The sequence below is a fragment of the Rattus norvegicus genome, chromosome 3 (assembly GCF_021556685.1).
Source record: "Rattus norvegicus strain SHRSP/BbbUtx chromosome 3, alternate assembly SHRSP_T2T, whole genome shotgun sequence".
Classification (NCBI taxonomy): domain Eukaryota; kingdom Metazoa; phylum Chordata; class Mammalia; order Rodentia; family Muridae; genus Rattus; species Rattus norvegicus.
The window spans coordinates 14,856,774-14,869,645 of record NC_141536.1 but is presented as its reverse complement, the minus strand read 5'-3'; the positions used below and the strand labels follow the sequence as shown (position 1 = coordinate 14,869,645).

The following is a 12,872-nucleotide window of genomic DNA, read 5'->3' as shown; positions in this document are numbered from 1 at the left end:
TTCTCTCTGTCCCAAGGTTGGGCCACCAAATGAGTGAGCTGCAGAGAGGACTGGCTTCCTCCAAAAATGGGCTCTGGCTGACTGTTACCAGGCCAGCCCGAGGGGTGTACACCCTTGTTCTGTGACATAATGGCCTTTCCCCTTCTCCCAGACAACCCAAAGGGGCACTGGTTTCATGTCTGATTTATTGGTAAATATATGGGCTTGGCCCAGGACCAGCCACCTGGCCACTACCCTCCTGCTGCCAGCTCAATGGATGGGCTGGGAGGAGATCTCTGGGGAGGGGCTAGGCTCCCCCAACCCACCCTTCTTGCCATCTTCTAAGCCAATGAGCTGAGCACCCCTCAGCCTCTGTTTCCCCGACCAAAATTGTGCTAGTCAAGGTGAGGAGGCTCCTGGGGCCAGCCAGATGCAGGTGGCTCTGGGCTAGGCCAGGCGCGTGTCTTGAGTCCTAGCCTCCCACCCTGCCCAGTTCATCAGCACAGGATCCAGCTTGAAGGCAGGGGATTAGGGTTCCACAGCAGCACGGATGTACACAGCAGTGCGGTGTCTTTCTGTAGTCCCAGGCAGCCATATCCCAGGGCCCCTGGGTTGGGCAGGTAAAGTGGGGTGAGGAGATCCCAAGGTGTTCCAAGTTGGAGTCTCTACTGGCAACAAGCCTCTGCGGGGGAGGCATGAGGAGCAGGTACAGGAGGACGCTCCATCCTTGGCTGAGGGGACAAGTTCATGGCCGATGGTTCCCAGCTTGTGGCTGCTCCGCCTCTCCTGCAGGGCAAGGGCTGGCTGGGGGGCTCCCCAAGGCTCCAGGCTGGGTACTATGCCATGCTGCTGGTGGAGCAGGGGGTGCTCTGGGTGCTCCCGATGCTGTGGTTGGTACTGCTGCTCTCAGAGGAGGCCGGGGCAGCCACTGCCACCACGGGCTCCCGCTTGCTAGGGGCACCTGAGAGGTGTGGGCAGGGGTGGAGGTCAGGGCCCCAGCCAGGACTCCCCACTTCCTCAGAGGCTTCCCAGGGTGTGCCCTGGGGTGGTGTGGACCGGCCCTGAGCACTCACTGTAGGAAGGGGGTGGAGAGGCTTGGGATACTCACGTGTGTGAGAATAGATGTACCAGAGTGCAGCTGTGAGCAGGGCCCCAATGAGGAAGGCACCAAAGGTGATGCCCAGTACAGAGGGCAGGACGAGGCCTTTGCCTGTGTGACCAAAGGAGGGTCAAGAGAGTCAGTGCATTCCAGCCTGAGGCCTGTCCCTACCCTGGCATGCTGTCCTGGGTCACAGGTATTAGCTAGTTTCAGTTGAGCCAGTGACCCGTCTTCTCCAAACATAAATCTTGTCATCTACCTCAGTTCAGTACTAGGCTGAGGGCCCAGGCGGCCAGGGTTTTTGGGCCACCCTCCTATCTCCAAAGCACCGCAGATAAACACCTTTATGGATAGTATAGTGGGTGCAGGAGATGAGAGGGTCTGCTCTGCCTGCTGTGTGACCTTAGGTCAGTGCCTCCCCTACCGGCTGCCCCACCTCTGCACCTTACACCGGAGTCAAATGAGACAGCATCTCAGGTTACTGCAGCTTCACTCCTGTCTTTTACATAGCCCTGGGCCCTTAGTCAGGACTTCCTGTCTGCGCAAGAAGTTTAGGAGCCCTGCATTCTCAGTCTGGCTGGGGGTGAGTACATGACGTCCTAGACTACATGGCATGTCTCTGCCCCGAGCAATAAGGACTCTCTTGAGATTAGACGTTATCAGGCCAAAGGGGTTTCCTCCACCCTTGAGGTGTCAAGGAATGAAGGGCCTTATACCATAGCTAAGGTCCCTTATGTTCTGTCCAGGAGGTCAAGTCCTCCATCAAGGTGCACCAGTGACTAACGGGACAGAGATGAACCAGTGACTGAGGGGACAGAGATGAGGCCCAGGAGGGTTTGAGGGCTGGGAGGCTGTCCGTGGCACTCAGCAGTGTTCCCCTGTTAAGATGCATCTTACTGCGAGCTCCTCAGGCTGCAGGGCCTGAGAAACCTTCCTGTCCTCCCAAGGGCTACTGCCACATCTCCCCACCAGCGTCTGGGCTCCATTCCAGGGCTGTTCCCCACTCACCAGACAGGTCAGGACTGACGATGTTCAGGCGCATGGAGACAGTCTTGTAGACTTCCTGAGGAGGGGGAAGAGTGGTAAGTGGTCCACATGGCAGCATGTGCTTCTCCCTTGCTACCATCCCAAGCCTTGGCTGAGTCCTCTGTTCAACCATTTTCAGGCTGGGAGCCTACAGGTAAGTCCCAGGGAGGTGAGAACAGCAGGGTAGCCTATGGCTGCTGTAAATGGTCTCCAGGACTCCCAGAGGCCTCTGATGGCCATGTGGTTAGTAGGAGCTCAGCATCTGTTACCCAGTGCAAGCCGTGAGCCACAAGCCAGGTCAGCCCAGACGCTTGGAGGCTCAGGGCCTGGAAGATAGGTGTGGCTGTCAGGGTTGGGGGTCCCGGATTCAGGAAGTTGTTTTTTGTTTTTTGTTTTTTGGTTCTTTTTTTTCGGAGCTGGGGACCGAACCCAGGGCCTTGAGCTTCCTAGGCAAGTGCTCTACCACTGAGCTAAATCCCCAACCCCAGGAAGTTTTGAGTCCTAGAAATCGGAGTGTTCTTGTGAGTGTGTCAGGGCTGAGGGCCTGAGAATGGAGACTCACTGGACAGTAACAGGTTTCCTGAGATCAGTCACATTGGTGATTGCCACATAGGTGGGTGGGTGGGATTCTAGAGGAAGTGAGCAACTAGGTGGGCTAGTGGAAATTTTGAGAAGGATGGATGCTCGTGGATGAGTAGATAGAAGGGTAAGATGGGTGGGCAACTGGTAGGGGGAAGGGAGGTAGGTGGATATATGAGTATGTGCATAAAGGGATGGATGGGTAAGAAGGTAGGTGGATGGGTGGTTGGGTAGTGTCCATGGATAGGTAGGTAGACAGTCAGATGGTGGATAGGTGGATGGGTGGACGGGTACATGGACTGACAGACCTAGATGGGTGAGTGGTAGGTGGATGGGTGGGTACATGAGTTGTTTGGAAGGGTGAGTAAATGGTTGGGTATGTGGGTGGGTATATGAAGGAATGGTTGGGCTTCTGATGCGTGGGAAGGTGGAGTCCATGAATAGGTAGGTAGATTGATGGGTATGTGGATAGACGGGCTAGGTGGGCAGATGGTGATAGATGGATGGTAAAATGTGCAGAGGATGAACGTACAGATGGACAGTTGCAGCTGTGTATATATGCTAACGCCACGGCTTCAGTGAGGCTATAGGTGAGTGCCCCTGATAGCCAGGCTGTCAGGCCCCGTGCCTGGCTCTCACTCTACTGACTGCCAACTGTTTCTAGATCCCACAGCACTGTCACCTCCATCCCTTCAGACCCCAGACCCATAAGTGTCCTTGAAACCAGACTGGGGCCATGCCCACTCACCTGGGACAAGGTGCTAGGGTGCAGGGCTAAGTTGCAACTGAGGGTGCCAGCTGCGGGTGTGGGCACCATGTAGACACGGAGGAGAAAGCTGAAACGTGGGTCGCCCTCAGGGCTTGGGGACAGCAAGCTCACACAGCTGCCCTTGGCTGCTCGACTCTGGATGAGTTCCACCATGTCACCTTCTGGCCCCAAATCCAGATGGCAGCTGTCTAGCTGGACTGTGACCTCAGAGGTCAATGGAGACATGCTCACCTGCACAGACAGGCAGAGGGGAGGAGATAGGATATCCTTAGCCCTTCACTGACGGCCTGGCCTCGTGAGGTAAGCCAGAAGGGGAGACCCCACCCCTCTGAATAAAAGACAGGAAGGGGTCCCTCAGAGCAAACAGGAAGGACAGGGTGACATTGCAATTTGCAATTCCTTTTCTGTCTGTCCCACACAACCAGGCTGGCCTCCTCCATCCTCTGGAAGGTGACATCCGATCCTCTCTCTAGCAATGTTGGGAAGAAAGGCCCACAGAAGACTCAAGGAGTTAAGCGGGGTGCTCAGTACCTGTACGAAGCCCTGCTGGCCTAGCTCTATGGTGTTGGATGCCTGGAGGAAGTGCGGGCTGAGGTAGAGGCCCAGCTGGAAGGAGAGGCTGTCCATGTCGATGCACTGTACCTTTTTCTGTGGGAGGACACGGGGAGACGGGCAGTTTGAGTGGGGTGGCAGCAGGAAATCGCCTAACTCCCACCCTCACCTTCCTTTAAATAACGAACTCATAATTCTCAGATTTGTCACTTGGCTTTGGGCTAATGGGAAGAAACTTCATACCTCTCAGTACTGCTCCTAAGACCCCTAGGGGTTGGGTCTCTTCTCATGCTACAGTTTATAACCAATGACCAGCGAGTCCCAGGAAGGTTAAATGATTTGCCCAAGGTCACACAGCCACGGTGTGCTGCTAGTCGCCAGGATTTAAGAGTCTAAAAGCTTAACCCTCAGCAGTACTACTGCCATTGTATGGAAGGGGAGACTGAGGCACACTGGAAACACAGGCCTGAGTTTCCTGAGGCCTGCTCCCTGCTAGGCCAGAAAGCGGCCCCACGCCAGCAGCACACCCTGAACCAGTTGGAGAGCATTGTGGGAGCATCCATCTCACCCGAAGTGGTGGTAAGCCTGATGGCAAATTGATGATCACCTGTGAAGACAGCCGAGAAGCTGGTCAGAGGCAGAAAGCCCCAGAGGACAGCCCGCCTGCCAGACCCCAGTTATGGATGGGATGGCCAAGCTTCCCATCAGTCCTGCTCCCTGCTCCCAGAAATGTCCCTCAGCCCCGGGGGATCAGTAAGGTGCCTGGGGGTGGGGTGGGGTGGGGGACACCAACTCTGCAGGATTTGGTACCTTCCTGATCCCAAGCCTTACCTCGTTGCTGATCACATGATCTGTCACTTTCATGCCACAGCTGGAGTAGGTGCTACTCAGGACAAGGTGGCCGTCCTGGTCTTTAGCCTGGCAGCTGGAGTCCCAGAAAGCCAGGCCTGTGATGGTGCACTGTAGAGTCTGACCCAGGGGAGAAGGACATCGTCAGGGGCCTGGCATTGTCAGGTCTCGCTGTCACTACCGAAACACTGTAAATACTGCTCACTGGAGCTGTAGAGATCGCTCAGCGGCTAAGGGCCCTGGCTGTTCTTGAAAGGACCCACGTTCAGTTCCCAGCACCCATCCCATGTCAGAACGCTCACAGCCAGCTCCGAAGGAGGACTCCTAGCTTTGTGGACAGCTGTAGCCATGTGCATGTACCCCTGCCCTACACATACTTTAAAACTCAGTAGAATGAATCGTACTGAAACCTTTCTAAGGAAACATGGATGGTTCATCAGAGCTCTGACAGACTTCTTATTGTCTGCATTGCTGGGAATTGAACCCAGGGCGTTTGAGTGTGTGTGTGTGTATGTGTGTGTGTGTGTGTGTTGTTTTGCCTAAATGGGTGTGTATATGCACCACATACATGTAATCTCTTCAGAGGCCAGCAGGGGGGCATTAAACCCCATGAAACTGGAGTAATAGATGGTTGTGAGTCACCATATAGGTTCTAGGAATCAAACTCAGGTCTTCTGAACAGCAAATGCTTTTAACTGCCCAGCCATTTCTCCAACCCCATCTTTTTTTTTTTTTTTTTTTTTTTTGGTTCTTTTTTTCGGAGCTGGGGACCGAACCCAGGGCCTTGCGCTTCCTAGGTAAGCACTCTACCACTGAGCTAAATCCCCAGCCCTCTCCAACTCCATCTTTATACTTAAACTTTTTTTTTTTTAGCTGGGTGGTAGCGGGACACACCTCTAATCGCAGCACTTAGGAAGCAGAGGCAGGAGGATCTCAGGGCAGCCAGGGAAACCCTGTCTCAAAAAACAAAACAAAACAAAAAAAACAAAAAACAAAAAACAAAACAACACCACCAAAAAAAAAAAATAAAAAAACCAAAACCAAAAAAAAAAAAAAAAACCAAAAAAACAACCAACTACAAAAGTTCAAAGGTTAAAATAAGGATCTGGAGAGATTGCTCAGTTCCCAACACACATGGCAGCTTACAACTGTCCATAACTCTGGCTCCAGGGGATCCAGCGGCCTCTTCTGGCTTCCATGGGCACATGTGGTAAACAGACTTTCATGCAGGCAAAACACCCACATACATTTAAGAAAATATTTCAAATTTTGTTTTTGTTTTTTAAGTTAAAAGTTAGGAATAGTGGTGTGTGCCTTCAACCCTAATCCCTCAGGAGACAGGCAGCCAGATCTCTATGTTTAAAACCATCCTGGTCCACAGAGCAAATTCCACAGTACATGGTACACAGCCAGATTCTGACTCCCAAAATAAAAGCGAGTTACTGTAGGGGGCTGAGGCACAGCTCAGTGGGTACAGAACAGACTCGAGACATTTTTGGGACCCCATGTGGGTTCCAGCCCCAGCACTGGGTGCTGGGTGGGGGAAGGGAGAATTGAGTGAAACAGATCAGAGTAGGTACACACATGTGTTTTATTTGTTTGGTCTAAAGCTAACTGAAAACTGGGCACAGTGTCCCATGCATAGAATCCCAGCATACTGGAGGTGAGGTGAGGGGGCTCACAGGTCAGAAGGGAAGACGAAGATTTCCTCCATTCTGTGCAGGGCACACACCTTGAATCCCAGCTGCCAGGAGGCAGAGGCAGGTGGATTGATCTCTCTCTCTCTGCATTTGTCTCTATGTGCATATATCTATTCCCCATTCTAGTTGTTATATTCTAAAACGTATGCATTTAAAATTGTGTGTGCGGTTTATATACTGTGTGTGTGTGCTTTGTGTGTGCAGTTTATATACTGTGTGTGTCTTGTATGTGTACAGTTTATATACTCTGTGTGTTTTGTGTGTGCAGTTTATATACTGTGTGTGTCTTGTATGTGTACAGTTTATATACTCTGTGTGTTTTGTGTGTGCAGTTTATATACTGTGTGTGTTGTGTGCGTGCAGTTTATATACTGTGTGTGTCTTGTATGTGTACAGTTTATATACTGTGTGTTTTGTGTGTGCAGTTTATATACTGTGTGTTTTACGTGTGTGCAGTTTATATACTGTGTGTGTTTTATGTGTGTGCAGTTTATATACTGTGTGTGTTTTATGTGTGTGCAGTTTATACACTCCGTGTGTTTTACATGTGTGCAGTTTATATATTCTGTGTGTTTTACGTGTGTGCAGTTTATACACTCCATGTGTTTTATGTGTGTGCAGTTTATATACTGTGTATGTTTTATGTGTGTGCAGTTTATACACTCCGTGTGTGTGGTCTATCCATGGTATATACACCCACACACAGGTGTTCCTGTGTAGAGGGCAGAGTTTGATATCAGGTATTGGGCACCTTATTTTTTAAACTAAATTACTATTGATATTGAGTGTGTGCCAGGGTAGGGTACAGAGGGAAGGTCAGAGCACAGCTCAGTGGAGTTGTCCCTCTCTCTACCTTTACATGGGTTCCAGGGATTGAACTCAGGTTAGCAGGCCGCATGGCAAGTGTTTGGTTTTTTTTGTTTTTTGTTTTTTGTTTTTTTTTTTTTTGGTTCTTTTTTTCGGAGCTGGGGACCGAACCCAGGGCCTTGCGCTTCCTAGGTAAGCGCTCTACCACTGAGCTAAATCCCCAGCCCCCATGGCAAGTGTTTTACCACTGGGTCATCTCATTGGACTCATCTACCTCATTCGTTTGAGAGCCTCTCTCTCTGTCTCTCTCACAACAGGGTCTCACTACATAGCCCTAGCTGGACTGGAACCCCCACTGTAGACCAGGCTGGCCTGGAACTCACTGTATAGACTAGGCTGGCCTTTGAACTCACAGGGGTCCGCCTGCCTCTGCCTTCCAAATGCTGGGATTAAAAGCACAGGCTACCATGCCTGGCAAGACTGGGAGGGTCTCCTACTGACCCTGAACCTCACGGATTGACTAGCCTGGCTGGACAGAGAGGTCCCAGGGTCCTTTTTTCTCTGCCTCCTGGTGCTACAGACCCATAATAGCCCCTCATGCTTGTGCAGAAAACACTTTGCTCCCTGAGCATCTCCCCAGCCCGGACGTTGTCTGTCTGTATTTATCACTCATGCAAAGGCCCATGGTACAAACTTCTGTGACTGCCTGGCTCAACCACCATTAAGATTAATAATAATCACTAAACCAGGCAGTGGTGACACACACCTCTGATCCCAGCACCCAGAAGGCAGAGTCAGGCAGATCTCTAGGAGTTCAAGGCCAGCCTGGTCTATAGAGTGAGTTCTAAGATAGCCAGGGCTACACAGAGAAACCCTGTCTCAAAAGGAAAACCAAGATTAATAATGACTATCTAATGTCAGCATTATTATTACTTGTTTTTTGAGATTGGGGCTCATGTAGCCTAGGCTATCCTCAAACTCTCTACGTAGTTGAGGATGACCCTATTTTCTTATATCAACCTTCTATGTAGCCCAGTCCAGCCTGAAATTCACCATCCCCCTGGCTCAGTCTCCCGGGTTCTGGGAATATCAGTGCATGGCTCTGTGCTCTGTTCAGCCTGCATTTCACAAGTGAAGAGACTGAGTCTTGCATAGTAATGTGACTTGCTCTTACTGCCTGGGCTGGATCCCTGACACTCATGGCGAAGGACCAGCTGTCCGTGCCATCACAAGGAGGAGGGGCAGGGCTTTACTTACCTGCACGAGTTTTTTATTGAGTGCCAGAGTCATGACGTCATTGCCACACTTTGGCTGAATCAGGGACATGAGTAGCTCAGGGCTGCACGTGTCCTTGGGAGGTGTGGTCACAACTGGTGCAGGGGAGGTCTGGAGCCCACCACCTGTGGGGCGGGTGGAGTGGACAGTCACTGGGTGCTCACTATGGGCACTTGAGCTCTCAGGTGTCTAACCATTGTGGTAGATGAGGCTAACGAGGCTCAAAGAAACCGGCCTGGGGGGTTGGGGATTTAGCTCAGTGGTAGAGAGCTTGCCTAGCAAGCGCAAGGCCCTGGGTTCGGTCCCCAGTTCCGGAAAAAAAGAAAGAAAGAAAGAAAGAAAGGAAGAAACTGGCCTAGGTGGGGCGGTCTCTGGATGGCCCACCTGGGGACCCAGCCCATATACACATGGTCACCAAACCCAGGCAATATTGCTGATGCCAAGAAGTGCAAACTGACAGGTGCCTGATATAGCTGTCTCCTGAGAAGCTCTGCCAGAGGGTGACAAAGACAGAGGAGGATGCTTGAAGTCAACCACTGAACTGAGAATGGGTCCGCATTGGAGGAGTTAGAAAAAGGACTGAAGGAACTGAAGGGGTTTGCAACCCCATAAGAACAACAGTAACAATCAACCAGAGTTCCCAGGGACTAAACCACCATCCAAAGACTGACTACGAATGGACAGACCCATGGCTCCAACTGGCTATGTAGCAGAGGATGGCCTTGATGGGCACCAATGGGAGGAGAAGCCCCTGATTCTGCCAAGGCTTGATGCCCCAGTGTAGGGGAATGTCATGGCTGGGAGGTGGGAAGGGATAGGTGGGTTGGTGGGGGAACACCCTCATAGAAGCAGGGGGAGGGAGGATGGGATAAGGGGTTTATGGATGGAAAACTCAGAAAGGGGATAACATTTGAAATGTAAATAAAAAAATATCCAAGGGGTGGGGAGAAAGGAACTGGCCTAAGCTCAAAGAACAGAGAGCGGCAAGTGATGGGAAGGGAGGAGCAACAGGGCTGGGGACCGGCACAGGGTTGAGGCTCACCGCAGCTGGAGACCGTCAGGGAGACATCACTGGTCAGAGGGATCTCTACAAAGGTTACTATGCTGGCATTGAGCTTGCGGGCCTCCCCGATCAGGCCTTGGGGTGTGTCTGGGAGCTCGAAGCCTTTGATGTTGTTTTCTGGAAAGATCTTGATGGAGTATTCACCTGTGGTCTGAAGTCAGAAAGGGGGAGTCAGAGCCTTACCTACGGAGACTCCTACCCTTCACCCGTGCCTTGCTGTTCCCTTCCCCTTATCCTCTCCATTTCCCCTTTGTCCTCTAACCCAGCTCAGAGTTTGTATCTTTAAGGATCTTCCTTGGCCCATCAGGCTAGGTTAAGGAATTCCCTGGCCCATCGGGAAAAGCTTCCTGGAAGAGGCCTTTAACAACGTAGATGGGGGTAGGAAGCTGGGGCGAAATAACCATGGTGTGCAAGGTCTCAGGCTGGGGTGGGGGTGCGAGGCTCACCCAGATCTGCATATTGTGGTTGGTATCGATGAGCCAGGAGACGTACGGGGGACCCTGCAGGATGAGAACGGCATCCCCAGATGTGCAACTCAGTTTCACCGTTACCGTCACTGTCCGGGGCCTGCAGCAGGTAGACAGGTCGTGGGCTTGAGCATGGAGACAGACCCGGTGTGTTGGTTTGAATGAGATGGCATCTCTAAGTCTGGGGCATCTGAATACTTGATCCCAGTTTGGGAAGGCTTAGGGGCCTTCCTGGAGAAGGTAGCCCACAAGGGGTGGGCTTTGGTGCCCTCTCTGCCTCCTGTCTGTGTGGTTCAAGATGTGAGCTCTTAGCTGTTGCTCCAGGTACCTGCTACCTCCACTCTGCGGTTGTGAACCCTCTGGAACTGCGAGCCCAAAATAAACACATTGCCTTGGTTGTGGTGTTTTATCTCGGCAATGGGAAAGTTAACACATCGGGAGGCTGGGATCTGATTGGGTAATACACTCGGAGGTCAGGATCTGATTGGGTAATAGGATCTGATTGGGTAGCAGGATCTGATTGAGCAATATACGCGGAGGATAGGATCTGATTGGGTAATACACCCAGAGGATAGCATCTGATTGGTAATACACCTGGAGGATAGGACCTGATTGGGGAGGGCCATGCTCAGGAGGCCAGCACCCTTACCCGGCCTCAGAACCTGATCGAATCCTCAGGACATAGGCCTCCTTGTGTCCAGTCACACCTTCCAAGTGGCAGCCTTGGACTGGTGTCTGGGTTCGTGGTTGCCATTCAAGTGTGACGCCCATGTCCTTCTGAGCTTCTGGGAAGCAGAAGGGTGGTGCCTTTGGGTCTGTGGAGACAAATATATCAGAGGGTCTTACCCCGCTTTCAGACAAGGCAATAGTAGGGACATTCAGGACAGAGCCTAACAGGTGGGGGATGGCTTACTAGCTGAGTAGCTGACCTCGGTTTCCTCCTGTGTCAGCACAGCGTTAACATGACAAGTGAGCCAAGACACACATCAAGTAGTGCAGTACCCCCAGCCCCGCCTCCGCCCCAGCCCCGCCCCAGCCCCACCCCCGCCTCCACCCCCACCCGGCACAGGTCAGCTGTCTTTCTTCATTGTTTTTGGCATTATTTTGAGACACAGTGTCTCACTGAGCCTGGCTCACAGATTTGACTAGACTGGCTGACCAGCAAACCCCAGGGAAACCTTGAACTTGCAGAGTGAACTTGCAGAGGATGGGCTTGAATTCCTTATTCTCCTGCCTCTGCCTCCTGAGTGCTTAGATTACAGGTCCTTACCACCATGCTAGTCTAGGGCTCTAGGGCTTAACCTATGCAAGCACCCTATCAACGGAGCCGCATCTCCAGCCAAAAAGCTGGCATTTCTCATCCGATACCTGCTGCAGAAGCAGTCACCAACTTTGAAGGGCACCATCCAGCCTGTGTGACTTTGGGCAAATCACACGCCACTGCAGGCTGGTAGTACCCAAGTCAGGGGTTTGTTCAGTCTCTTCTGCAACTGAACCTGAACCCAGAAGCAACCGATGGAGCTGACCTTGGCCCAGCCGGAGGACAATGCTTTTGGGGTCATCCAGTGCTGCTATGGAGGTAATGGTGCCCTTGGTGGCTGCCCAGTCGAGGATCTGTGTCTTGGAGGTAAAGGATGGTAGTGGTGTGCTGTTGACTTTTGGTCCTTTGAAGACCTCGAGGCTGGAGTTCTGTGGAGACACAGAGTGCTGAGTCACTTCCTACCTGCCGGTCAGGAACCAATCTGAGTCAGCTCAGTTCATTGGCAGAAAAGAAGTCAAGACCTCAAATGACAAGGCTTAGAAGTCGTCAGTCGGGGGCTGGGGATTTAGCTCAGTGGTAGAGCGCTTACCTAGGAAGCGCAAGGCCCTGGGTTCGGTCCCCAGCTCCGGAAAAAAAAAAAAAAAGAACCAAAAAAAAAAAAAAAAAAAAAAAAGAAGTCGTCAGTCAGCCCAGAGCCCCCAGGTACCTCTTCTAGCACAGCCATATTGGCACCATCTTCCTCCTGCATGTGATGGCTACAGACACACGTTTGTCCATCTGGTCTTGGCCTTAGCCTCACCACGAGGCACTTATTCAAACCATGTATAATGGCATCAATGTAGCAACTGTCTGTATCCGTCTGCACTCTGGGTTCAGGAAGGGAAATCTTCTTGTCCACTCCCCCCACACACACACACACACTTGACACATTGTAGGCCCCAGCCATTGTTCATTGCGGATCTGTTATGCCAGCTGCACCTTCACACCTGCCACACACAGTAGGTACTGCGGATGCATGGGGAGGGGAAAGTGGAAGGGGAAAAGGGGGAAGGTATGAGAAAACAGTGAATGAGTGAATGGAAGAAAACAGATGAGGTGCTGCCGACCCTGGGAGCTCATCATTCAGAAACTAGAGAAGTCGAAGTAATAGAAGGTACAGGATATTTACTTAATAAATAACAAAAACCAAGGCTTGAGCCTGGCAGTGGTGGCTTGTGCTTTTAATCCCAGCACCTGAGAGGCAGAGGCAGGCAAAACTCTTGAGTTTGAGGCCAGCCTGGTCTACAGAGCGAGTTCTGAGACAGCCAAACCTACATAGAGAAACCCTATCATGAAAAGCAAAAAACAGGTCTGGAAAGATGGCTTGGATTTAAGAGCCCAGGTTCAGTTCCCAGCCACCCACATGGTAGCTCACAACCATCTGTAACTAGCGTCCTAGGGAACGCA

General features: G+C 51.7%; 1 protein-coding gene across 4 annotated transcripts in view; it reads right to left on the bottom strand.

The window, feature by feature from the left end:
• Positions 1–166: 166 nt before the first annotated feature.
• Eng (endoglin) overlaps positions 167–12,872 on the bottom strand; it is a 37,900-nt gene continuing 25,194 nt past the window's right edge. Inside the window, exons 4-15 of one of the 4 annotated variants that reach the window (XM_087653742.1) lie at positions 11,692–11,854; positions 10,815–10,980; positions 10,145–10,265; positions 9,678–9,849; positions 8,618–8,760; positions 4,836–4,973; positions 4,573–4,611; positions 3,984–4,100; positions 3,432–3,683; positions 2,087–2,141; positions 1,088–1,189; positions 167–765 (exon numbers count right to left, since the gene is read on the bottom strand). In XM_087653742.1, the coding sequence (XP_087509868.1) occupies positions 725–765; positions 1,088–1,189; positions 2,087–2,141; positions 3,432–3,683; positions 3,984–4,100; positions 4,573–4,611; positions 4,836–4,973; positions 8,618–8,760; positions 9,678–9,849; positions 10,145–10,265; positions 10,815–10,980; positions 11,692–11,854 (1,509 nt within the window). In that variant the 3' untranslated portion in view covers positions 167–724. 4 annotated transcript variants of the gene reach the window in all.